This window comes from Salvelinus fontinalis, chromosome 18 (genome assembly GCF_029448725.1).
Source record: "Salvelinus fontinalis isolate EN_2023a chromosome 18, ASM2944872v1, whole genome shotgun sequence".
NCBI lineage: Eukaryota > Metazoa > Chordata > Actinopteri > Salmoniformes > Salmonidae > Salvelinus > Salvelinus fontinalis.
The window spans coordinates 5,271,821-5,299,591 of record NC_074682.1 but is presented as its reverse complement, the minus strand read 5'-3'; the positions used below and the strand labels follow the sequence as shown (position 1 = coordinate 5,299,591).

The window sequence follows — 27,771 nt, the reverse complement described above, 5'->3', positions numbered from 1 at the left end:
AATTGTTTTTATTACTTTCTCTTGAGTAGAAGTATAAAATAATATAATAATACAATAAAAATGTACGCATAGAATAAAGCTCAGTATCAATAATTTTGGACCCCACTGTATAACAGTATATACACTCACCGGCCAGTTTATTATGTACATCCATCTAGTACTGGTTCGGACCCCCCTTTGCCTCCAGAACAACCTGAATTATCCGGGGCATTCTACAAGGTGTCGGAAACGTTCCACAGGGATGTTAGTTCATGCATCACACAGTTGCTGCAGATTGGACAACGGTACGTTCATGCTGTGAACAGCCAGTTCTCCATCTCATGCCAAAATGCGCTTTTGGGTTGAGGGTCTAGCGAATGCGCAGGTCACTAAAGTAAACTGAACTCGCTGTCATGTTCCAGGCAATGTTTTTCCACTCCTCAATTGTCCAATGTCGGTCGCGTAAACCATTCCAACGTTTTTGCAACTACCTCCCCCTAACAAAAACGGCATTCCGAGACGCCGTTCTGCACCCCACGGTTGTACTACATCGTTATTTGTGGCTCGCCTGTTAGCTTGCACGATTCTTGCCATTCTCCTTCGACCTCTCTCATCAACGAGCTGTTTTCGACAACAGCACTGCCGCTGACTAGATGTTTTTTGTTTGTCGCACCAATCTCAGCAAACCCTAAACACTGTCTTGCGTGAAAATCCCAGGAAGGAGGACGTTTGAGATGCTGGATCCGGTGTGCCTGCCGCCAACAATCATACCACGCTCAAAGTCTCTTAGGTCACTCGTTTTGCCCATTCTAATGCCTCGATGCATTCTGCCCGCTTTATGTGACAAGCCATGTGACTCATCCATTTGTGAATGGCGTGCTGTACCTAATAAACTGGACGGTAAGTGTATAATGGCTACAGTACACTCCACTGCTACTGAGCCTTCCATACCTTTCTCACTATCAGTCACACAAACAAATCACTATTAGTCATTAGACGAATGACATGGCAACATGATCATTCCCCGTTTACACCAACGGCCTTACAAACGGGCCTGTGTTCATGGCGTATCTGTTAGTGCATGTGGTGAGACAGGCTTGGTAGTAGTACCAGGTACTGCTGGGGAGGAGAGACGGGCAGCAGAACCTGGGAACAGGAGGATGAGGAGTAGGACACGGGCTGAGCTGGCTGCAGAGACCCCACCGGCGAACAGAGGGAGAGATGGAGGGAGAGGGAGAAGGAGGAGGAGGAGATGCAGACAGAGTTCAGGTAAGGACATAGAGTGCAGTTATTTGGCAAAAGAAGCGGGAAGAATGCACAAATATACTAATTTCCAGTTACATTTTCATACAAAAATGGAAATTAAGTTCATACCATGAGCTTCTTCCTCACCTGAGCCATAATGTGGTTGTGATTATGGTTGCCCAAGGGGTGTTGCTGTGGGGTGGGCAGCAGGGCGGTCTGGGGAGGCTGGGTCTGGACCTGTTGGGAGGGGCAGGGCAGCAGGCTGCGACCCCCAGGGCAGGGGCCAGGCTGAGGGGCCGGGGGCTGAGGACACCCATCTGGACTCACCAGGGGCAGACCTGCAGGAGATAAAACCGTACCGTCTGTTCCTCAACATTTCCGCACTCTCTTCAGCATTTCTTTCCTCTACAATTTGTGAGCTTTCGTTACTCCCCAGACTGGCTCCTCTGGTCAGTATGGAGACGTGTGTGTGTGTGTGTGTGTGTGTGTGCGTGCGTACGCGGCGTAAAATACGCACCAGTGCGTGAGCCCCTGCAGGAACCCTGTGAGCTCTTGTTGCTGCCCAGACTATCTCCTCTGGTCAGAATGGAGATGCCAGAGAAGCTGGATGCCTTTGTGACCGGGGGCCGCAGGGTCCTATTGGAGCTGTCTGAGTCTGTACTGCTCCAGGGCCTCGGCTCCAGGCACTTCATTTCACTGTCCGTACTGCTCTGGCGGCTGCTGGAAGCACGGCTGGAGCTCTCACGGTTACCCCTAGAAAGGGGAGAGAGGAGAGCGGGAAGTGAAGGGGGAAGAGAAAGAGTGAAAGGGGCAGAGTAGAGAAGGACAGAGGGAGAAAGGGGAAGATGAGGGAGAGAGATGGAGGGGGTAGGGTAGATGAGGGAGAGGAACAGCGGTGGCGAGAAAGAGGGCAGGAGAGAGAAACGGGGTACAGAGGCACAGGGTGATCAGCAACAGGTGAAGAGCATGCACGTTGACAGGGCGTGAGAACGCTACGACCCCACCGCCACCACGGGGCACTCTCCGTTCACAACGTTGACATCCGTAAACCGCATTCAACAAACCAAAATGCAAACGCGATAAAGACGTCCATTGGCTGGTGAAACCAACATTCAGACAACAAACTAAACAGTTACCACCACACACTGTAGTGCACCCTCCCCCAACCAGCACACACACACACAACAAAACCCAACACAGAGAACCACATGCAGGTGACCGATGCTTTATCCAATCGACACCAAGGGGAAAGAACAAAGGAGGAGAAAAAGACATAAGGACAGCAGAATGAGGGTGTGAGACAAGGTCCATAACTCACACCTGACACACCACTACAAATACAATAAGGCCAATGGACAAAACACGCCCACACACATATATAAAATAAACCACTGTGACCACAACTTGTTCTAACTATGGTGTGGTATATAGAAACCAGGCCCCCCCCGGGTGCGGTCTGAAGCGTGAAGTCACAAGCTCTGCTGGTCGGCTACTGCGTAGCAACCTAGCGACGCCTATTTGGATTAAATAGTGATCCATTGTGACGACGAATGTAATCATAAAGTTCCACGTACTGACACAGACTAATCGCGGGCCGACAAGCTACGAGGAGGCTCACGCCCTCATGCCATAGACGTCAAGGATCTCTCTCAGACCAGGATGAAAACTACTACATCCACAACGACCCTTTGCTACTTTTGGCCTCCTTCACCCGTTCGGCGTGATCCTCAGTGCTTTTTCTGGTGCCATTCAGCCCCACTCGTCAATACGGCGCGCCTCAAATTCTCTTCATGCGCCGCCGGGAGTTTCCCCATCGGAATATGTCAGCGCTATCACCATCTACCCGGGTCTTAACGTCTAGGATAGAAACACAGTGTCTCGTTGCAATATTCACAGAGTGCTGTCACCCTGGGCGAGGGCCGCTGCCAAGACGATCAATCACACCTGGCCTTATTGGAATGCATCCAGCGACGACCAGGACGCTATCAACTCGTCATAACCTACTGTACTACCCCCGACATCGGCTCACTGTTGCTATGTTTACGTCCTACGGCTTACTTTCCCTTCTATCTTAATCAAATATGCATTTTTATTGCATCTCAATCAAATTTGACAAATGCATTTTTCGGGACAGTAACGGGATGACAGTGTTTGAGTATTCAGACAACAAACGCTTGGATTTCTGACTAACAGAAGAAAATGAAAGTCAACTGAAATACAGTGGGGTGCGATGACTGACTATTGGAAATAAATGTCTAAAATAAATCAGGAATTTATTGTGAAGGTATAGGCTATATTAAACAGATTTATTAGACTTTTTTAAAATGTAGATGTTACAAAACGTTTGCATCAGTGGCTTGTAGGTTACGTGTGGAAGCCATTAGATGCTAAATGTGTATGTTAATTAACGGTCCATTACCGTGAGACCGGCAGTAATTTGCTTGACAATCACCGGCTGACAAAATAGACCTCCGTTGCCCTCTGTTCAAAATGCCAATTGAGAAAAAAACGGGAGAAAAAACAGGATGAGCTCCATTCGAGACTATCCTATCAACGGGACAAGAAAAACAAATATTCTACGTTTTTCAGAGTCGTGGCTGAACGAGGACATGGATAATTTACATTGAGCAAAAATATAAACGCAACATGTGGTGTTGGTCCCATGTTTCATGAGCTGAAATAAAAGACCCCAGAAACGATCCATAAGCACAAAAAGCGTATCTCTCAAATTTTGTGCACAAATTTGTTAACATCCAACATTTCTCCTTTGCCAAGATAATCCATCCACCTGACAGATGTGGCATATCAAGAAGCTGATTAAACAGCAGGATCATTACACAGGTGCACCTTGTGCTGGGGACAATAAAAGGCCATTAAAACGTGCAGTTGTGTCACAATGCCACAGGAGCATGCAATTGGCATGCTGACTGCAGGAATGTCCACCAGAGCTGTTGCCAGATCATTTAATGTTAATTTATCAATTTGGCCGTACGCCTAACCGGTATCTATATCTGTGACCAACAGATGCATACATGTATTCCAAGTCATGTGAAATGCATAGATTAGGGCCTAATTTATTTATTTCAAATGACCGATTCCCTCATATGAACTGTACCTCAGTAAAATCATTGAATGTTCCGTTTATATTTTTGTTCAGTATACTTTTTATATTTTCTATGCATCAAGAGCAGATGGCAGACTCGGGTAAGACGAAGGGAGGGGTGTGCCCCTTTGTTAACAACAGCTAGTGCACGATCTCTAATGTTAAGGAAGACTGAAGTTATTTTTTTATTTTTTTTAATACCTCACTATAAGCTGCAGACCATACTATTTACCAAGAAAGTTAATATATATTTAGTATACTGTAGCTGTTAATTTACCACCACAAATGAATGCTGGCACTCAACGAGCTGTATAGGGCCATAGGCAAACAAGAAAATTGCACATCCAGAGTCGGTGATTTTAATGCAGGGAAACGGACATTTGATCAGCATGTCACCTGTGCAACTAGAGGCGACAAAACCGTACATCACCCTAACGCCGCACACAGAAACGCATACAAGGCCCTTACCTCGTCCTCCCTTTGGGAAATCAGACCATAACTACACTGAGAAAACCAAACATTAGGAACACCTGCTCTTCGCGGCAGTCAAGTCATTCCGCCAAAAGTCGTTTACAATCTAGTCCGGTTGTGGCCACAACTAGGCCTCGTTTCAAGAAATAAATCGCATTTGTACAGTACATTGTTTAAAGCACACTTTTGTGTCTGTCGCAAACAGCAGCTCCAATTAAGCCCGCTATGGTGAACGAGAGGCTTGTAGAATCACGAGTATTTCAGAGTTTTTAGCTCGTCTTTCGCCGGTAGGGGTCCTGCGAGCTCTGGGCATTACTGAATCAAATTAACAGAGTCATTCTTTTTGACTGAACGACATGAGTCAGTAAAAAGAGTCAAACGTTCCTTTCACTAATGTCTATGGAACTAATTACAACCTACCTCAAATCCCTTTCTCAACATTACTGAGCTAAGTCGGCTAAAGACGTTTCAGTATGATTGTTTCACTGCTGCAGAGCACAACCAACACAGAGAGATCTCTCCTTAGGATACCGCAGACAGTAGTAGTAGTAGAGACAACTGCTGTACAAGTAGTAGAGCAAAGATGAACGGGTAACAAAACCAAACCAGATTAACAACCACCAAATCAACAAAAAAATAGGGGGATGCAATGCAGTAGTAGAGTACTATAAAAGATGTAGTAGTGATGATGACGGGTAGATAATAAGTAGTACCCACTCCCAGAAAAACCAACCACAAAGCAGCCATGCAACGGACCTCACAGTGCCAACCCCACGCCAAGCAAGAACACCTGGTGACTGCATCCAAAATGGCACCCTATGCCCTTTATTGTCCACTACTTTTTGACCAGAGCCCATAGGTCTCTGGTCAAAAAGTAGTGCACCATGTAGGGAATAAGGTGCCATTCCGGACGCACCCAGTCAGTCATAAAACCACCACTAGACAGAGGGTAGATGGGCATGGCAACACAATCACAGACGACTAGAGTCACACGTCACCCGGTTGTGTCAGTACCTAAAGATCTGTCTCCGCTTTTGAGAGCTAGAGGAGTAGCCTTCAGTGGAAAGTCTGTTGGGTGACAGTGGAAGGAGAGAAAGGCAAGGCCGGGGGTTAGTGGGTGGGTATGGGAGAGGGGGCCAGGTAGGTAGGTAGGTAACAGTGCTGCACTGCATCTAACCCCCAGAACAGAGAAATAATGCACACAGAGCAAAACATGGTGACAGCTCAAAACAAGGAACAAAGTTATCCTACTTATTTCCTTCTCTCGGTACATCTGTTTAATAAATCGTTCATCTCTATCAGAAAGGGAGAGGGGTTGAAAGCTGTACTTTTTTGTTTGGAATACATTTGGAAAACTATTCTCAGCTACACAGGAATATCAATTCACCCCACATTCCAACTAATGATTTATATATACACTAGATGATTGATAGGGAGCGCTGTGTTGAAGCCACCATGGCTCCCATCTTGGAACTCCCCCACCGTTGTAAAAAATATTTAGGAAGTTATAGAAATGTATTCATTAATGTCTAAATTCGTTTTTGCCACATTTATTCTATTACAGACACCTTAATGCAGACTATTAAATTATGTGAGCTAGCAATAAAATCATTTTTTTTTTTTTTTTAATCATTAAAGTATAATTTTTAGAGATGACTAATTGTTACTGTCCCCACTACAACAACATATCTAAATACATGTCATTTTGTCTTGTAACATTTAATTGAAATACTATAAAATTCCTTTTGTTTCCGTGGAGGACTGCTACCTACTGGGGAGTGCCAATATGGCCGACTGGTTGCTTCAAAGCCTCTCAATGGCCAATTACATAGCATCAGCAATCCAGGGTTTATACAAATCATTAATTCCAACTCAACAAAACCTAACCCTGGTCCGTGAAACGTCAACGTATATATATACTGTCAGAATGATTATATTGCCAGCATTATTGCATGTGAACTTTGAATTCTTGAAATACACCTAAATGTAACTTGGTGGCCTAGTTTGATGGTGCAAGGGGGTTTAGAACAGGGTTCGAGAGCCCCCGGTGTGACCAGGCCACCCGGACTGCTTCTCCTACCCACCTAGGGGAGTAAACTGGCCAGGGACTAACTCCAGGGTCCCTTTACAAGTGCACACATGAAGCTGTCCATTGTGATGCATACTGTACTGTTACTGTGAGCTTACCTGTTGTCGTTGATGTATCCATTTTGAGAGGACTGAAAAAGGAAGAGACACCTGTACATTACACGAATAGCTACAGCTAGTCGATCCCAAAACGATATTTATTTATCAGCAATAATTGGACCGGGTAGTTTATTGAGAACATATTCTCATTTACAGTAACTGCCTGGACAATGAAAACGGACTCGTGTCAATTCTGTCAAGTACTGTATAAGCTAAGGTTACCTAAGGTTCACTCATGACCTCCAAGAATATTCACTTCACTTATTAGTCTGCCTTCTAATTCTATTCCACCTGAATAGCCTCTACTGTAGGAAGTAAGCCGTTCTCTCTCCACCCACAAGTTAATACAATTAGCTGTTAGTTCATACAATGGGAGGAATGGTTAGTGGAACAGACAGTGGGGGGGACAAGTTAACAAGTTAGTCTGCCCATCTCGACTGTCGAGTGTGCCCCCACCACTTACTTCTCGGGCGAAGATCCGGTCTCGCACCCTCTGATACTCCTCCTCCCTCTCCTCTATTGATTTGCTGCGCCGCCCGTCCTGCAGCGGCACACGGATCTGCGATTGGACAAGAGGAAAGAGGGGCGGGATCAGCAACCTCATTGGACAGAAGTGGTGTTCACTGAATACTCTTCAGAGCATCGTCACAAAAATACAGTAAGTGTAAGGTAAAACATGCGATTTATTATTCATCGATTTGTTATCAATACTAAAGCCAATGGGATATATGATATTCAGCCTTCTCATATCTTGTGCTGTATAAAGATCAACAAAGCTAAAGAGAGCAAGAAATACTTTTTAAAAATGATTAAGGTATTTTTTTAAATCACTACATTATAAAAAGCGACACTTGAAGTGTCTATCATCACCTGATTATCATCCTTGTCCATACTAACATCGTCTCTCTTGAGGATAAACTTCTTCTGGAAGTCCAAATTCCTTTCATCCTTGATATGCTCGGAGAACCTTTGATCTGGGCTGAAGAAGAAAACATATTCAGCAACTCTTGGTGGGACAATGGAAGATATTTTTTATTTATGTGTTTCTTTGTCTTACAAAGTTCTACTAATTGCCCTCTAACTTCTAGTCGTTTCCTTCTATGTTTTACTAATTGTCCTCTAACTTCTAGTCATTGCCATTTAAGTTCCACTCGTGGTCTTCAAAATGTCTACCGTTCTCCCACTCACATGCGTGTGTTGCCAGTCTTGTTGATGATGACGGCCTTGCCAGTCTGGTCTACGTTGTGGTCCATGCCAAAGTAGGCAGCTACACGGTGCAGCAACATGCGGTGGTACGATGTCATCTGGGGGAACTTCTTGTACTGGTTACTGGATGGGAAAGGAGAAGATGACACCATAGAACTACATATTATAACTCATTGAATAGGATATCTGTGATGGACACCAACCTATCAGTCTAGTAATGATACCCTTGTGGAAGTGCAGTGTCTCTGCACGTCTTTCTTAGATGTTTTAAAGGGTAATAGTCCACAAAATAATATAGTCAAAACAACAAAATAAACTCGAGATGAGAGTAAAGACACCATCTGTGTGGTAAATAAACGTTTTGGTCCACCAGCCACTCAAGATTCTTTCCCTGACAAAATATGTTCTCCGCAATACAGGTCTTACATATATAAACAAAATCCAGATGACCGTGCTTTCTCTTTTTCTAAAACAATAAATGTATTACTAGTAAGAAGTAAATGGGGTACAAATAAATCATTTAGATACAATAGTAGAAGCAGAAACAGTTCTACAACTGAATATCAAGAATCAACTAAGTGCCTACCCTGACACAAACGGCTATAGTTCAGGGTCCGGATTCACAAAACATTTCTTCAGAAAAAAACGTATGAAGTTTCATAAAGAAAAAAATAAGCTCATAGGATAGATCGTAAATGCAATTCCTCAATTTTCTTAGGAACTTCGTAAATACCTTATTGACATTGACATTAGTGACGTGCTTGAAACCAATAAATACGCCTATGCGACAGGGATGATAGGACTGCTATTTTGTTATTTTTCACACATTATAGGCATCAGACTAACGTTAGCTTTATCAAAATCAAAAATGGATAACCAAGGAGAGCGCAAAAAAACTTCAGCAAACAAGAGCTTGAAGTGACAGTGGAGGAAATAGCAGCCAGGAAAAGGTTGCTGTTGGGGAGACTTGACAACTGCGGGGTCACTGCAGAGACCAAAAAGAGAGGATGGGCGAGAGTGGCAGAGTCTGTCTCTGCATTCGGGGGTATAGCAAAGGACAGTGATGCCGTAAAAAATATGTGATCCGACAGCAAGTCGGCTGCTAAGAAGGGAGCTGAGAGACCATTAATGTGGATTGACGCAAATTGACGCGATAGCGCTAGCTATTAAACACGTCTAGAATATTGTAAAATATTGTTAATTACTACCTAGCTAGATAATGTGTGTTTAATTTGTTTTCTTGCTGTATTTAAATATCCGGTAGCCAACTGTCTGTGACGCAAGAAAACGTTCAGGGTCACAAAAGTATCCATTAGTCTCAAGACAAGGGTTTAGCTGCCCTTGTCTTGGGGAAAAAAATTAAAGAACATTTCCAAGAACTTTATTGAGAAATAGCAACTTTGCTTAACTTTCTTCATAAGTCTATAGTAAAGGGAAAAAATGTACGTTGAGAAATTTCTTCTTTAGAAGGTTTTGTGAATCCGGCCCCAGGGCACCACGCTGGAGTTCACGATGTGCTCCTGAGTAGAAATGTAGCAGCACGACACAAATACATAAATCGGGAGTACAAAAGCATTTGAGTGTTTTAATGATAGGAAATCACTAAAAGTTCATGAGTACAGCTTTTTATGAGTGATCCATGCTCAATCCTTAGGTGAGACCAAAAAGGTAAAGCCGCCACCCTTAAGGGACGAGCAGTTACCATGGTAACCTGGGTACTCGCTTGTCTCTGATGAAAGAAACCTGTCTTCCTAGCGGCATTGAACAGCCACCTAGCGTGTGAACAAAACAATAGAACTGGCCATGAAACACAAGGACAAAGTCACATTTTCAGTAGCCTTCCTTGTCAATTTGACCAACTTCTTCTACATGCGGCATTTAGCTAAAAAAAAAAATAAACAATGTTCCCAAATGGTCCTGTGTGACCAGCTGCCAACGTGGCTGGTAAAATATACATTCTTACCCGCCAATGACCAAATCTCCCCGCATTTGGCAGGTGTTAATTTCCAACCCTGGATACTATCCAAATCGACAGGAGGGACACAGAGTTCCAGGCTGATATACTAGTACAATATACAACCTAAAAATACTGTGACGGACAGACATAGAAAGCTAAAATGTAAGTAGAGTGAGTTGAGTTGTAGTAGGGATGTAGTATGCATCCCAAATGGCATCATGTTCCCTATCTACTACTTTAGTGCGCTACTTTAGTGTACTATATGTATATATAGGGAATGTGTCTCACTCGTCGTCATTAATGAACTCCAGGATATCTTGTTCTAGTTTCAGCAGCATCATCCGATCCCTGTTGGAGAGAAAGAGAGGGAGAGTGAGGGAGACAGACAGACCGAGAGAGAGCGGCAACTACTCATACAAAGATCAAAGGCTCCATTCACCGCAGTGAATACTCCAAGCAAGCCGTCCTGACCGAGGCTGGGCAGCTACTGTAGCGTCCAGACCACCACAGGATTACTACAGCTGCAGCGGCATTCGCTTACAGCCCGGAACCCAACTTGAGATCTGTGCACGTAACTTGGATTTTCACTTAAGTCATGCATTGATGATAGATTTGTGAGGAGAGAAAAAAAACTTGAGTTGCGATTCGGCCCTTAGAGCAGAGTTTCTCAATCCATTTCCAATACTAGGGTGACCTGCGGGCTCAGATAGCAACAGACTACATCTAGATGCCATTTCGTGATGTGGCTGTGATAGGAGATCGATAAGGTTCCTCTGCTTCAGGTTGTTTTTAAGTGTGTGTGTGTGTGTTACCTGGGGTTGTTTTTCAGTGTGTTGACCAGGAACTCGTGCACGTCGATGCCGGTGGAATCTGTGTACTCCTGGCTGGAGTCTGGAGGGGAAAGAGACAGAGAAAAAAATGACACCACACACACCATCTACAAACCGCACGCATGCAATCCGGAGCATCTACACACACACAAAGCGTCAGTCAGAGGGGTCAGAGAGGGTGTGTGGTTTCAACACGCACTTAGAGGATTGTTTCCATGTCAACTATTTTCTGCTACGCACAAGCGTGTACATCACGCTCGTGTGCACGCACACGGTCAGAGTTGCTTGGCTCACAGCGTGTCGTTTCTGAACACACGAATGGCAGATCTTTTTTTTTTTTTTTTACACACACACACACACACACTCTCCCTAATAATAATAAAAACACTCCCTGCATATCCCTCCACAGCTCTACATTTAGAAACCCTAACTCCTGAACTGATATTGTAAGGACAACCCCCCCCCCCCCCCGGGAAGACAGCTTACCTCGTGAAAACATCTTGCGTGGGGCCTTGTCCTTGTTCTTCTCCTCGTTCTCGTACTCATCCTTGGAGGACTTCTCCTCCTCCTTGTCTGATGGGCAGCTGATGTGCAGCTGGATGATGTCCTGGTCTGGAGGTCCGTCAGTACAGAACGGACCCGATGACTCCTCGCACACCGCCAGGCTCCTCACCAGCTTCAGCTTGGCATTGGACTATCATACACGCAAACCAGGAAGGAGAAACGTATAGCTCGTTGGTCCTTCGATACAAATAGACCAAACACATTGCACTTTTTAAACATTTGTTAAATGTTGTAGTGTAAAGAAGGTCAAAGTTAACTGATGTGAGAGATAAAAGCAGCATGCCGGGCAGTGCTGAGCGATTAGCTGAAATGTCCGTTTATTTACGTCGGCTCAATTATATGAAAACCCATTTACTTTTTTTGTGAGCTCGATGAGCCGTTTCTGTGGAGAGAAATCGTATCAAGCATAAAACTGTGACGTTGCAGGAAGGTGTAGTCTTCAACGGGCCAATATTCATAGTTAAATCACCACGTTTTCTGCACTTAACTACAGTGACCGGAATCCATTGCACCTAGCTGCCTGTTCTCATTGGTTCTTGCCCGGGCAAGCCTGTGGGGCCGGCAGACACACGAGGAAAGGAGTGACAGAATGCTTCAAGAACGAGAGGGATATAGACAGTTACTTAGGTACAGTGCATTCGGGAAGTATTCAGACCGCTTCACTTTGTTACGTTACAGCCTTATTCTAAAATGTATTATATAGATTTCCCCCCCCCCCTCATCAATCCATTTAATAAAAATAAGTTTAACGTAACAAAACGTGGGAAAAGTGATGGGGTCTGAATACTTCACGAATGCACTATGTCTACCCGACAATACATCTAATTGATAGATCGCTTGTATTGAGCAGTATGCCTTATCTACTTTGAAGAACTACCCACTAATCGCTCAGCACTAGCAGACATGCATATGATCCTTTTGAGATGTACAGCCTTCATAATCCAAACGTTAGATTATAAATACACGAGGTAAGCTGAGCTAAAGCCTTGGGAGGCCTCACCTCTGCGACTTCTCCTGGTCTATCTAACCTTCTAACTAGCCATGAGCGAACGTTGTGGATGATGGGGCTAGTAGGACCCTTTCTAACGGGTGGACTTAAGTTCCTGGATTAGGTTAATGATATGCAAACTTAAACCAACAACAATGCCACAGACAGAATAATGCGGTCCTTACCCTGGCCCTTTTCCGCCCATGGCCGTGGTTCTGAGCCCTTCTCTGCAAGGGGAGAAAAACGTGGTAATACTAAGAATACTAGCTACACTCAAAATGACCATTTCTTATGATTGACAGCGTTAAATAACGTTTGTGAAAAACGTATTTTAGTGAGAGAAAAAAACGTTAAAAGGATTGGTTCACTATTTTAGAACCAAATCTCTATTAATGTAAATGGCATGTTATGGAAGGGTCCAACCACCTTTTTTTTTTGCAATTTCACTTACCGCAACCGCAATATACTTCCCCATTGCTCATTGTGCAGTATGGGGGCTCCGGAAAAACATGAATAAAGGCTCCCAAAAACACCCAAATACGTCCTTTTAGAAATGGCAAAGTTCTTAGTATAGTGATGCAGGTCTTTAGATGTTGTAAACATGAAATAGTGTAATAACGAACTTTCTCTGCAAGCTTCTATTCCATTTTGTGCGAATCAAGTCGTTCCCGCCTACCAATTGTTCTGCTTCTCCGTGTAGCCCGCGCTGCACAGCTGGTAGGCGAAACCACTGGATTGGCACAAGATGGAATATAACGTTGCTGATAAAGTACTGTACACCTGACATTTCTACTCCATTGAGATGTAGATGGTGTTTGAAGCTAGAAGCACAGCTAGCAAAAATATTTTACTGTTTCAACAAACTAGCTAGCTACCTTTGACTGGACCAAGTGGCAAGCTAACAAATGGCTAGCTATGTTGCTAGCTAGCACAAGCAGGCAGAACTAGTCAGCTGCATGCGTCGAGCAAGCAGAAACACAACTAGCTAGACACTCTTGCAAACTGACACGCCCGACATGCCATGTAATATGTCGTTTTGCAGTCTAACCTGTTATTTAACCCGTTTGGAGTGCTTGTCCGGGAACAGCATAGTCACTAGCTAGCTAGTCAGCGAGCCAGACAAAGCAGGTAGCGGCTAACTACAGTGAATCGACCTAGCTAGATAAGACACCTAATGCTTCAAATTCAATACTCAAACAAGGCATGAAGATAACATGCAATTTGTTTGTAATGTTTCAATGACAGGCATTCCATAGAAGGGGGAATTTGTCTCAACTGTAAATCACATCCATCCCTGCCAACCCACCCCCACTTCACTCCTCTCGCAAGATTGCAGCACACACACACATCATGGCCACAAGCAACTACACAATGCATGATGGGAGATTAAGTTCAAACAGAGCAGGGGGGAAAAAAAGATACCAGCTAAAATTTCCTTTGTCATCACAATATAAATGGCTGACTATGTTCTAATCTAAACAGCCACGAAATTCGCAGACATTCAATTCTGGACTGTAGTATTCCTTAAAAACCTTTCCAGAAATTGGAACTCTAGTGCAGTGCCCGAGGAGGCAAAGGGTGCTTCGCAATAATCTCTCCTTCCTCCAGAAGTGTGCACTCGTTCACTCGACAACCCACACATTAAAAAGCATTGGATTAATGTTGGCATGGACTAGAGTTTCCATATACCAGTCATTTCCTTTTCAAACCCATGAAGAAAAGTGAACAACATCACACTTCGGGAGAAAGGAGCGATTATTGGGACACATCCAAAGTCGCCTGGAGGTCAGTTACCTGTGAGTCCTGTGTGGCACTCTCCTCTGCCTCCATGCCCTCCCCAGTGCCTCCAGTCCCAGTGCCCTCTTTCCCCTGGCAGGGCTCAGGGGATGGGGAGAGCTTCCCTCTGTTGCTGGAGTCATCGTGGAGCACTCCCCTACTTCCACTCTCACCCTCCGTCTGGTTATCCTCCCCGGCCAGGCTCACAGACATCTTCTCAGGGGAGGGTAGGAGGAGCCAGAGACGACTTCAAGATAAGGAGGGGGAGAGAGAGGATAGATCCATTAAACGGTCCTGAGTTTCAATGCAGTGCAGGGCCAAGGAAAACCTTAAACATGGTAAGAATCAGGAGACACGGACAATGTAGTTAATGTACACAGTGAACAGTACCTGAGACAGATCAGCTATGCTGAATCCTTATGGAGTGGGTTCCCAGGTAAGGGTCCTAAAGAGGACTGTGCTAGTCCGCTAGGTGAGGGCATTCCATAGCAAGTTCTGTACAGGGGGGAGGTAGCCGGTGGGAGAAGCAGCTGGCACGGGGAAGGGGGGGGGGGGGGGGGAGCACCCGCTGACTGGGTCTGTCTGTCCTTCCGTCTAGCTATCCTTCCGTCTCAGTGAAGCAGCATGTTGAAGACAGTTCCACCAGCCACGACCCCTGGGGATAACAGGAAGACAGAATGACGTCACTAACAGTTACAACTGGGTCCAGTCTGACTCGCTGCTCAAAGCGTGGGATGAGAAAACTATAGGGCTGGCTGTGGAAGTAGGAATTCAGCCAATGCATGAATGACCACTTGCAGACCAGGGCTGAAAAAAGTATGGTTTTCGCTCAGAAACTTTTGGTTTTTGAACAAATTTACACCAACTGACACAGGTGAGACGGCATGTCTCTCTCTCCCACTCATAAACAGCACTCCACTAAACGTTACCATGACGACATACTGCTAACACCTTCAGGACAGGCGGCGCTCTCACTACTCGACAACAAACACATAGGACGACTAACACCAGAAGCTTTGAGAAACGCGCCATCTGTCCCACAAACACACACGTCAGCTTTAACACAGTTTCCTCTGACCTCATCAGGAGGCTGTGTGTGTGTGTTTGTGCTGCTGCAGCAGATAGGAGGAGGCAATATGGCATGCAGGGATTCCCACAGCAGGGGAAGACCCAGGCACAGCAACAGCGTCATCACTGAGGCAGCAGCAGCGGCACAGCATCAATGACCAGGGCACGCACACGGATGAACGCCAACCAACCGCACTCGGCGCTGAGGAGTCCCGGCTTATGCAACTCTGCACCACAGAACAGCCTTATATCTACGCAGCTAGAGACAGGGAGACACGGACACGTTGCAAAACTCTCACACGTCAACATTATCGAATGACTAGATAAAAGGTCTGAGCAGAACAAAATGTGTAATTTTTTGTGTGGAGAATAACATGGCTGAGAGACTGTGGCTCTAATGGGCAGAAGAGAGGGACATTCTGTGCTAAAACAAAACACTTATTTCCCTCTCTGCCAGAAAAACTGAATGAGTGTGAAATTGAGGCACTTATGAATGAACCGGGCTACGCCAGCCAGCCTATTCTCAGCTACCATTTCCTCTCTCTCTTTCTGCTTTTTCCTCCCTTCTTCACAGGCAGAGTTGCCAGGGAGACGGTGACGTCATTCTCAGCTGTTGCCATTGGTGTGGAGAGGGGGGAGCGAGAGATGGAGAGAGCGAAAGGAAGATTGATTTTAGAAATGAATATGTAGATGACAGAAAACGGAGCCGAGGAGAGCACGAAGAAGGGACTCGAATCACCCACGTCACATAACAGCTTTCTAAAAACGAATGAAAGACACGTAAAATGGTCTCAATGGTAACACAAGACATTTGCAATGGTTAATAAAAGCCTACACAGCATCTTTTAAAGGGATAGTTCACTCAAATTCCTAAATTAGTTTATTTTCCTTACCCTGCAAGCAGTCTATGGACAAGGTATGATAGCAATCCTTTCTATGGTTTAGCTTCCCTGGCACTATTCCCACACAGATGCTCTGTACAACCCTGTATGGATGAACCGGTGAGAGCTGGTCATTAGGGATGCATGATATAGTGGTGAACATATCGGAATCGGACGATATTAGCTAAAAATGCCAACATTCGTATCGGCCGATGTCTAGTTTAACTCCGATGTTAAAAACCGATGTCAAAGCTACCGTGCTTAACTATATAAACGTAGGTACACAACATAATAACGCAGCGTAAAATGGTGCGCTACACGTGCAACACAGCATTCCTAACCTAGCCCACAATGTCTGCTGTGTGGATCGAGCAGTCAACAAGTCGAGCAGTCATTTTAATGAGTAAGAACATTTCAGTGAGACAACTCAAAAGGCAAAATCCATTAAAGCCAAGATAATGGAATTCATTGCCCTTGTCAACCAACCGTTCTGTCGTGGGTGATGTTGGCTTTTGCCGACTGGTCGAGCACCGGTACACACTACCAAGTGCGGCATTTTTCAGATGTTGCCCTACCGGAGTTACACAGTAATAGTCACTGCTATTAGCTTCACGACATACATACTATGGAATGCCGTTTGGGTCTTTGCGTGTCCAAAAAGATACAGTAGCACTGTCAAAACTGTACAAAAAAGCAAACACCGGCCACGAACAATGTGTTTTCAATATCGCGTTGGTAATAAAGCATAATTTGTGATGGGGCGAAGGGAGAGAGCGAGGGATGGGGCGAAGGGAGAGAGCGGGATGAGAGAGAGCGCGAAGGGAGAGAGCGCGAAGGGAGAGAGCGCGAAGGGAGAGAGCGCGAAGGGAGAGAGCGCGAAGGGAGAGAGCGAAGGGGCGAAGGGAGAGAGCGCGAAGGGAGAGAGCGACGGGGCGAAGGGAGAGAGCGCGAAGGGAGAGAGCGCGAAGGGAGAGAGCGACGGGGCGAAGGGAGAGAGAGCGACGGGGCGAAGGGAGAGAGAGCGACGGGGCGAAGGGAGAGAGAGCGACGGAGCGAAGGGAGAGAGAGCGACGGAGCGAAGGGAGAGAGAGCGACGGAGCGAAGGGAGAGAGAGCGACGGAGCGAAGGGAGAGAGAGCGACGGAGCGAAGGGAGAGAGAGCGACGGAGCGAAGGGAGAGAGAGCGACGGAGCGAAGGGAGAGAGAGCGACGGAGCGAAGGGAGAGAGAGCGACGGAGCGAAGGGAGAGAGAGCGACGGAGCGAAGGGAGAGAGAGCGACGGAGCGAAGGGAGAGAGAGCGACGGAGCGAAGGGAGAGAGAGCGACGGAGCGAAGGGAGAGAGAGCGACGGAGCGAAGGGAGAGAGAGCGACGGAGCGAAGGGAGAGAGAGCGACGGAGCGAAGGGAGAGAGAGCGACGGAGCGAAGGGAGAGAGAGCGACGGAGCGAAGGGAGAGAGAGCGACGGAGCGAAGGGAGAGAGAGCGACGGAGCGAAGGGAGAGAGAGCGACGGAGCGAAGGGAGAGAGAGCGACGGAGCGAAGGGAGAGAGAGCGACGGAGCGAAGGGAGAGAGAGCGACGGAGCGAAGGGAGAGAGAGCGACGGAGCGAAGGGAGAGAGAGCGACGGAGCGAAGGGAGAGAGAGCGACGGAGCGAAGGGAGAGAGAGCGACGGAGCGAAGGGAGAGAGAGCGACGGAGCGAAGGGAGAGAGAGCGACGGAGCGAAGGGAGAGAGAGCGACGGAGCGAAGGGAGAGAGAGCGACGGAGCGAAGGGAGAGAGAGCGACGGAGCGAAGGGAGAGAGAGCGACGGAGCGAGAGCGACGGAGCGAAGGGAGCGAGAGCGACGGAGCGAAGGGAGAGAGAGCGACGGAGCGAAGGGAGAGAGAGCGACGGAGCGAAGGGAGAGAGAGCGACGGAGCGAAGGGAGAGAGAGCGACGGAGCGAAGGGAGAGAGAGCGACGGAGCGAAGGGAGAGAGAGCGACGGAGCGAAGGGAGAGAGAGCGACGGAGCGAAGGGAGAGAGAGCGACGGAGCGAAGGGAGAGAGAGCGACGGAGCGAAGGGAGAGAGAGCGACGGAGCGAAGGGAGAGAGAGCGACGGAGCGAAGGGAGAGAGAGCGACGGAGCGAAGGGAGAGAGAGCGACGGAGCGAAGGGAGAGAGAGCGACGGAGCGAAGGGAGAGAGAGCGACGGAGCGAAGGGAGAGAGTGATGGAGCGAGGGAGAGAGTGATGAGCAAAGGGAGAAAGGGGGAGAGAGTGAATGAGTCAGAGCTGAGCGTGTCCCACAGGAGTGAGTGGGCTGAGCAGAGGAGGAGGATGGCGTCAGCAGGCTGACAATTTAAGAGAAGACATTGAGGAAAAAAGAACACTGCAGAGAAAAGAGAGAGGGAGGGAGAGAGGAGGGACAGAGCAGGGGTATCCTCTATGACACAGAAGAGGGAAAGAGTGTGTGGCAGGGTCAGGATTGAGAGAGGGGGAGGGGGAGAGAGAAAGCGAGTTATATGAAGAGATGGCACATGAGAGCAAAAGGTGTTGGCCAGGATGTCACACCTCCCTCATTCATTATGAATGACAGAGAGGAGAGAAAGAAAGGAAGATACTGATCTTTCTATGCATTATTGACGAGGGAAGTAGTGGTGGAATGTGTGCGGGGGAGCAATAGATATAGAGAGCGAGAGAAAGACGGGGGTTATTTAGGCCAAGACAGCTTGGCCTAAATAATCCTTCCTATCATACAGCATTAAGTCAAGTCATCAATAGACAACAGAAGACCACAGACACTACCAATGAGAGCGCTTCCTCATGACCTACTAACAATCGACTAGCCTGTTGCCTACCTCGCAACTATCTTCAGCCACTCGTCAATATCATTCATCGTCACCATTAGAATATAAGGAGAAAGGGGCGAGTCACAAGTACACATAGGAGTGTGTTAACACTAGTGCAGATGAGTGTGTTACTGGGACTGGGATGTAGCCTAAGCCAAAAACAACTGTATGAGTCACCGCCTCGCAGCACTGCTACCCACAGAGGACAAACAGGGGGACTCCACCGCGCAGCATCCTTTCATGTCCACAAGCCTTTACATTCACATTTCCTAACAAACGGGCAGATGATTCAAGACACTAAAATACCAGTGGAGTTGCAGGCACTGGAGTTAGGCACTGCGCGAGGTTAGGGCTAGGCTACACGTGTTGAAATCTAGGATAAATCTGTGCCAATGAGCGTGTATTTTGATTAGCCTCATTCAAAAAGATGCTGCCTGCAACGGACCGGTTGCTACATTTTCATTCACTCACACAAAATGTGTGTCAAGACAAACATCAGAAGCTAGTCCCGCTCCCATTACAAACCTTATGTAATTCCTGCCCTTTTTCTAGTATAGGAAGGAGGAGCAGTCAGTGATGAGAGGAAGAGGGAGAGAGAGAGAGAGAAATGGTAGAGAGCAGCATTTTTTTTCTTCTCAATGATGAAACAGACTGTGCTGCTGTGTGATTGGCCCATGCCTCCACCAATGGGAGGCCCAGCTCCATGGCAACAGGCTCTGTCACCAAGACTACTTTCTGTAGTAGCCCCCGTTCCTGCCTGCCTGCCAAACACACATACACCTCTCTTTTTAGGCTTTATCACCCTGCTTCCTTCCCCTTCGCCAATTACCTGGCTCTGTGCATTGACGGAGTTCAGCTCAGACACAGAGATAAAGACATCAGTGTTTCGCACACTGGTTTATGTACAGTTCAGCGTTTCACCGGACATTTGACAGGCAGAACTTTAAATTTACCGGAACATTTATATGCATTGGGTGCGTAACCTGATTAGGGTGTCCACCCACTGTGCTCAGAATGACATGCATCCCTTTTAGATTACGGTCATTCATATTAACAGCGCATGAAAGTTGATGCAACGATGCGCGGCCCTTTGTACCGAATTCTCACGCGCACTTTGAAGATGGTTATTCTATCCACATTTACAGTTGTGGGATGATAGATCCTAAATTCAAAAAGCCAGTAGACTACACCCCAAAACCAGATAAAAAGCAAGAGTCTGATGTAACAGATCAGAACCTTTAACTTAAAAATGTTGATAAACGTATTTATCCACATTATAAACGCAGCAATGCGCACAACGCAGTAGGCTAAGCGCAAATGTTTGTTCCATCATGCAATTAGAGGAGGAAAAAACTTGTCAAAAGCACGGTTCCACGAGACAGATGTCAAATATCGTTTAGACATTTAGAAAATAGAGGGGATCTAAAATGAAAACAACTAGCATGGGTTGCTGATATGACTGTATTTGTGCGTTTGGCTACTGGACAATGAAAGAAAGTTGATATCAAATAATTGCCTCCGCGGATACGGTCTGATTTGGCCTAGGCTACTTCGAAGCAAGGTAAGACCTGCCTCGTAATATGTAGTAAAAAGACAAAACATACCGGTTTCAAACAATCGAGTGTATGTTTTTAAAACGCATACTGCCTCCAGCTCATAGCAAAGTGTTGCGTGACGTGCAGATGGAGCCTACCTTCCGTGGCCTACGCATTTAGTGTTTGTGTGTCAGCTCTCGCGCTGCCTGACAGATGTCCCACTCAAAGGCCCCCATCTGTACCCGCGTGATAAGACACATGCACGAATATACTGAGCACACAGGCCAATTTAACACCACTGAATTATGCAAATTAACCTACAAGACTGATAAGCATGACAAGTCAAATGTATTGACATAGACTGGTATTTCCATCAATGAATAGGCTAAAAAGCCTATTATTTTTCTCCCAGACAATTGGGCTGGCACCAATTTCATTTCTCGGCTTTTCTATTTAATTTTTTTAATTTAATTTGGGCCAAAAGCCAGCTATTACCGGCTAACGTAAATCCTGGTACAGATGGTTGACTCCCTCACACACTCTGCTCTGTTATGTTCTGTGTTATGTTGGTGAATAAGCGAACTGGTGCGGGTTGCAGCAGCTCTGTTCCAAGTAAACCCTGAACTAAGCAGATTGAGGAGCAGACAAACACAGAGAGAGGGAGAAGGAGTGAGGTCTGAAGAGCTAACTAGTAAACCTCGACAGATCGGGAGGTGAACTCCCTTTTCCGGGGTCCTTTCACTTGCATACGGACAGCTAGTAGCCTACTCAGCCCAGCCTGAGTCCCACACATCATTAGGCCGATTCCCTACTTTCCACATACTGTGCCAACGTAGCCGAAAGCATTCACCAAATGTTTCAGAAATGCCTTAAAAATAGTTCTCCGAACATTGCCAGTTAAAACACATGGCCCTTACAATTGGTCTCAAAGTTAGTTAATACAGTAGGCTTCAGTGTATGGGGTCGGTGTGGAATTCCTTCCCTCCCTTTACACATCCATTCCAGGAATGCCTGAGCCGGACTGCAGCCCCCAGGGGAAAGAGGGGATGATTAGAATGGAGAGGACACCATCCATCCATCCAGCCAGGCCCCCTGCTACATCCCTCTCAACCCCAGACATCCAACGATAGATAGGGCTACAGACTTGGGCAGCAATCCTGTCCAGTAGGGCTTGGGATGGCCAGGGACCTCACGACATGATATCGCGATAGGTGGCGATACGAGACGTCCTGCAATACTAACGATTCTATATGTATTGCGACTCCATCGTCAAAACATACCGCTCACCATATGGCTGCTGCAGAGGGACAAAAAGACAGCTTGGAGAAAATGAGTTGATCAGCCAAAGGGGAAAAAAAGTGCTGGAAACAAAATTGTCAGCCTGATTTAAAAGATGGGGAACAAGCAATGAAGGAAAAAATACGGGAGTTTTGGTGAAGGTACAGACAACTAGCGCAACAATAATATTGCAATAGTCAAAAAGGCATGATAAAATCATCAAAAATATTATCTCGATTCCCCCCCCCATCACTACTGTCCAGTGGTTTCCATCCAGGGCCTGGCTGAAAGTAACCACAACCCAACAATGAAAATACGCATTAAAACCTGTGTGCAGCCTAAAATGGGCTATATCTCCCTGTGCTGTTCCAAGTTACTGAAATGCAATAGCTACTGTGTGGTGTGATGTATTAGGCTGAAACCTCCTGCCCTGAAACCTACAATAGATCAATATCAGTCAAGCGGACGAGGCCAGGGCCCGTGCCGGAACGGATCAGTTGGATGGGCATTTGATTTCAATAGGAGGGGGGTTCACGGGACCAGTGTGTGCACACGCTTGTGCACATATGTTTTAAAAATGGGTGTTATAGTAAAGACCGTGCACAGCGCGCGAGTTTCAAGTAGGCGGAAGCTTACAATTTCATCCTACCATTTTTCCGTCCAGCCTGCTAGAGAACTTGCAACATTGAGTAGGTTTACATGCACGCTAACAATTCGATATGAAACTGATTATGGCAGTAGGCATATTACGCAAGAGTCACAAACACCTTACTCTGCTCATCTTTAAAATCGGCTTAAGACCAAAATCAAAGCAAGCATAAACTGATTAAAACCTGGTTTTATTGGCAAACTTTCAAATTATTAGGACACGTAAACAGATTAAATCAGTGTTCCAGCGGTGTATTTGATCTGCTCAGCTGAGCGAAACCGCCCTCTTTAGCGCAAGTAAAGTGAATTTGGAACAACTGAATGTATGCCTCTTAGAAGGACACAAACTTTATACGTCCGAACTCAGAATGCAGTAGCATGTAAATATTTTATTACAACTATTGTAATAATCTGATTATCCAAAACAATCACAATTGTGTTCATGTAGCCGTACTCACTGTTTCAACTAGCCCATTCCGGCCTTCAGTTTCCCGAAAGGTTTTTCAGCAGGCATTCAGGTATTTTATGACGTTTTAAGAGCATTCTGGAGAGCGAAGTGCATGCATTCTGGAGAGAAACACGCCATAACATCGCCAAACATCCCTCCCTTTATACTCAAGACATCTTCACACATATTTCCCATGCTTTTCACTGGCCACATGCACTGCACATATTGTGGGCTTCCCAAATAGGCAGAGGCCAACGCGCATCTGATTTGAAACAATTCACCTCTATTTTTATTTATTTAACAAAGCTAAATGATCCTCTGTGGCTAAGTCAATCTTGTGCACACATTTGTTTACATCCCTGTTAGTGACCATTTCTCCTTTATCAAGATAATCCATCCACCTGACAGGTGTGGCATATCAAGAAGCTGATTCAACAGCATGATCGTTACACAAGTGCAGCTATTGCTAGGGACAATAAAAAAGCCACTAAAATGTGCAGTTGTGTCACAACAGGAATGTCGACCAGAGCTGGTACCAGAGAATCGAATGTTAATTTCTCTTCCAGAACCCGCCTCTCCAAAGTCATTTTAGAGAATTTGGCAGTACGTCTAACCAGTCTCAAAAACCGCAGACCACGTGTCACCACACCAGCCCAGGACCTCCACACCTTGGCTTCTTCACCTGCGGGATCGTCAGACCAGCCAGCCGAAACGCGTAGCACGTTTCTATAGGCTATGCAATTTGCATGACAAAACAGAGTGATGGCCTCTATTAAAAAGAGGATACCATCAGCTTTCTAGGCCTACTATATTTTTACCTCAACTTTCCTAATATTAAGCACATTGCTCATCATTACAACAGGAGTATAGCCTACCTGGCTGACATGAAAATGAACCACGGGAAAAGCGGCCTCGATTCGCTATTTAAGTTCATAGATGACATCTTTTTTTTTTTTCACCTACCACTATTTCGAGACAGGTGCATGATAATGGTCCATACAAATTTCACACGCCATTTAGTATATGTAAAGACAAGATTAAATCAATAATAGTCTGATGGGTGACAATATTAGCCTCTCTTGTGAATTATATATTATCAATTGTGAATGATGCCCAGTGTAAGGCAGGAAACAATGCCATTTTTCTTTTGACTTTTTGGAATCATAGTCCCACACCTTATGTAGCCTAGCCCATAGGCCTATATGATTTGATACGGTTTGTATCACAACTAAAGTGTCCAAACAACTGCTTAAAATTAAGCACATTAATCCACTTTACTTGGGGCGTAGAGCCCAACTTCCATATACAAGCAGCACATGAGATTCAAGTTTGGGGAAGATAATCTTCTCCATAAAAATGCACCTTTATAATAAAAGCATTACGTGCATAATCACATTTGTGGTCAATTTTTATAATGGTGTTTTCCCGCTAATGGAACATTCACGCTTATAGGCCTATATGTTTATGTGTCGGGGGGCTAGGGTCAGTCTGTTATATCTGGAGTATTTCTCCAGTGTCCTGTGTAAATGTAAGTATGCTCTCTCTAATTCTCTCTTTCTCGGGGGACCTGAGCCCTAGGACCATGCCTCAGGACTACCTGGCATGATGACTCCTTGCTGTCCCCAGTCCACCTGGCCGTGCTGCTGCTCCAGTTTCAACTGTTCTGCCTGCGGCTATGGAACCCTGACCTGTTCACCGGACGTGCTACCTGTCTCAGATCTGCTGTTTTCAACTCTCTAGAGACAGCAGGAGCGGTAGAGATACTCTCAATGATCGGCTATGAAAAGCCACCTGACATTCACTTCTGAGGTGCTGACCTGTTGCACCCTTGACAACTACTGTGATTATTATTATTTGACCATGCTGGTCATTTATGAACATCTTGGCCATGTTCTGTTATAATCTCCACCCGGCACAGCCAGAAGAGGACTGGCCACCCCTCATAGCCTGGTTCCTCTCTAGATTTCTTCCTAGGTTTTGGCCTTTTCCAGGGAGTTTTTCCTAGCCACCGTGCTTCTACACCTGCATTGCTTGCTGTTTTAGGCTGGGTTTCTGTACAGCACTTTGAGATATCAGCTGATGTAAGAAGGGCTATATAAATACATTTGATATAGCCAACTGCCGTGTGTGCATTCCTGCGCTTATGTGAATAAATAAACTATTAGGCTATTAACAATAAGCAAATCTGTTTCGTCAGCTTTTTTTTATGCTAGTGGTTGTATTAATTTGGGATCCATCGGATCCCACAACTGTCCAAGACTATGTTGGGAATATTTACTTCCCGCACAGAATGTCAACTTTTGTACGATTGGGGATAGTAGATTGACATAGGCCTAACGAGCAGCAAAAGCACTAGCCTACTCATCTTGTTGGCTGATGATATCTTCAATATGCACCTCGGAATTGGATAAGGACATGTGCAGTTGCGTCCCTGAAGTGTCCGTCTTCACTTGTAGCCTGTGAGAAAGGCCTGATCACGTGATGGAGAGCCATGTGAGTGAGAGGTGCTTCGAAACACGCCTAAGACAGCGCTACAGGGAGACAGCTAATCGTCCTCGCAGTGGCAGACCACGTTTAACAACACCTGCATAGGATCGGTACATCCGAACATCACACCTGCCGGACAGGTTCAGGATGGCAACAACGGCCCGAGTTTAACCAGGAACGCACAATCACTCCATCAGTGCTCAAAATGTCTGCAATAGGCTGAGAGAGGCTGGACTGAGGGCTTGTAGGCCTGTTGTAAGGCAGGTTCTCACCAGACATCACCGGCAACAACATCGCCTATAGGCACAAACCCACCATCGTTGAACTAGACAGGACTGGCAAAAAGTGCTCTTCACTGACAAGTCGCGGTTTTGTCTCACCAGGGTGATGGTCAGATTCGTGTTCATCGTCGAAGGAATGAGCAACACCGAGGCCTGTACTCCGGGACCGATTTGGAGGTGGAGGGTCTGTCATGGTCTGGAGCGGTGTGACACAGCATCATCGGACTGAGCTTGTTGTCATTACAGGCAATCACATCACTGTGCGTTACAGGGAAGACATCCTCCTCCCTCATGTGGTACCCTTCCTGCAGGCTCATCCTGACATGACCCTCCAGCATGACAATGCCCCCAGCCACACTGCTTGTTCTGTGCATGATTTCCTGCAAGACAGGAATGTCAGTGTTCTGCCATGACCAGCGAAGAGCCCGGACCTCAATCCCATTGAGCACGTCTGGGACCTTTTGGATCGGAGGGTGAGGGCTAGGGCCATTCCTCCCAGAAATGTCTGGGAACTTGCAGGTGCCTTGGTGGAAGAGTGGGGTAACATCTCGCAGCAAGAAATGGCAAATCTGATGCAGTCCATGAGGAGGAGATGCACTGCAATACTTAATGCAGCTGGTGGCCACACCAGATACTGACTGTTACTTTTGATCCCCCCTTTTGTTCAGGGACACATTATTCCATTTCGGTTAGTCACATGTCTGTGGAACTTGTTCAGTTTGTGTCTCAGTTGTTGAATCTTATGTTCATACAAATATTTACACACGTTAAGTTTGCTGAAAATAAAACGCAGTTGACAGTGAGAGGACGTTTCTTTTTTTTTGCTGAGTTTACTAAACATACGTAAATAACTCTAAGGCATATAGGAGTACCTATTTCTTTGTTAACCCCTCAACACAGAATAGCCGCATGTGCGCACTCCCTCAAATCGTTTGGAGAAAATATCCTCTTTTATTCAGCTTTGTTCAATTGTCTTCTTCATACTATAACATAATATACAATAATGCCACCGAATTCTAACCAAATCTTGTCTGCTAAATGAACTACTATAGCTCACAGCCATATAGTATAGCCAGATCAGGACGAAACATTAGGACAAAGCAGAGTGTGCTATTCTATACTTCTGAAAGATTACATTTTCTTATCATATTTCTTTAGACCTGTCTAAAATAAATCATGGATTTATTGTGAAGGTGTAGGCTATAGACTTTTTAAAATGTAGATGTTCTAAAAAGGTCTACATCAGTGGCTTGTAGGCTATGAGCGGAAGACAGGAGATGCTAAATGTGTTTATGTTAATTAACGGTCAATTACCGTGAGACCGACAGTTATTCGCTTGACAATCACCGGCTGATTACATTGTGTGACCGCCACAGCTCTACTACCGAGTTCCAAATTGCCTCTGGAAGAAGTAACGTCAGCACAATAACTGTTTGACAGCAGCTTCGTGAAATGGGTTTCCATGGTCTAGCAGCCACGAGCCTAAAATCCTCATGCGCAATGCCAAGCGTCAGCTGGAGTAGTAGAAAGCTCGCAGTCATTGGAGCAGTGGAAACGTGTTCTCTGGAGTGATGAATCACCCTTCATCTGACAGTCCAACGGACAAGTCTGGGTTAGGCGGATGCCAGGAGAACGCTACCAGCCACGATGCATACTGCCAACTGTAAAGTTTGATGGAGGAATAATGGTTTGGGCTAGGCCCCTTAGTTCCAGTAATGGGAAATCTTAACGCTACACCATACAAAGGACATTCTAGACGATTGTGCCTTTGTGGAAGACCCTTTCCTGTTTCAGCATGACAATGCACCCGAGCACAAAGCGAGGTCCATACAGAAATAGTTTGTCGAGATCGGTGCGGAAGAACTTGACTGGCCTGCACAGAGCCCTGAACTCAACCCCATCTAACACCTTTGGGATGAACTGGAACGCCGACTGCGAGCCAACCCTAATCGCCCAACATCAGTGTCCGACCTCACTAATGCTTGTGGCTGAATGGACGCAAGTCCCCGCA

The 27,771-nt window shown here is 46.0% G+C and overlaps 1 protein-coding gene across 11 annotated transcripts in view; it reads right to left on the bottom strand.

The window, feature by feature from the left end:
* LOC129814844 (R3H domain-containing protein 2-like) overlaps positions 1-27,771 on the bottom strand; it is a 66,227-nt gene that overhangs the window by 13,216 nt on the left and 25,240 nt on the right. For 7 of the 11 annotated variants that reach the window (XM_055867919.1, XM_055867920.1, XM_055867921.1 and 4 more), the window contains 14 exons: positions 14,697-14,961; positions 14,325-14,553; positions 12,716-12,757; positions 11,465-11,672; positions 10,961-11,039; positions 10,437-10,496; positions 8,174-8,314; positions 7,856-7,964; positions 7,449-7,544; positions 6,986-7,017; positions 5,813-5,866; positions 1,742-1,977; positions 1,372-1,562; positions 1,090-1,167 (listed from right to left, as the gene is read on the bottom strand). In XM_055867919.1, coding sequence (XP_055723894.1) covers positions 1,090-1,167; positions 1,372-1,562; positions 1,742-1,977; positions 5,813-5,866; positions 6,986-7,017; positions 7,449-7,544; positions 7,856-7,964; positions 8,174-8,314; positions 10,437-10,496; positions 10,961-11,039; positions 11,465-11,672; positions 12,716-12,757; positions 14,325-14,519 — 1,521 coding nt within the window. In that variant the 5' untranslated portion in view covers positions 14,520-14,553; positions 14,697-14,961. The remainder of the gene's footprint in view (positions 1-1,089; positions 1,168-1,371; positions 1,563-1,741; positions 1,978-5,812; positions 5,867-6,985; positions 7,018-7,448; positions 7,545-7,855; positions 7,965-8,173; positions 8,315-10,436; positions 10,497-10,960; positions 11,040-11,464; positions 11,673-12,715; positions 12,758-14,324; positions 14,554-14,696; positions 14,962-27,771) is intronic. The other 4 variants (XM_055867928.1, XM_055867930.1, XM_055867927.1 and 1 more) reach the window with 3 other exon arrangements.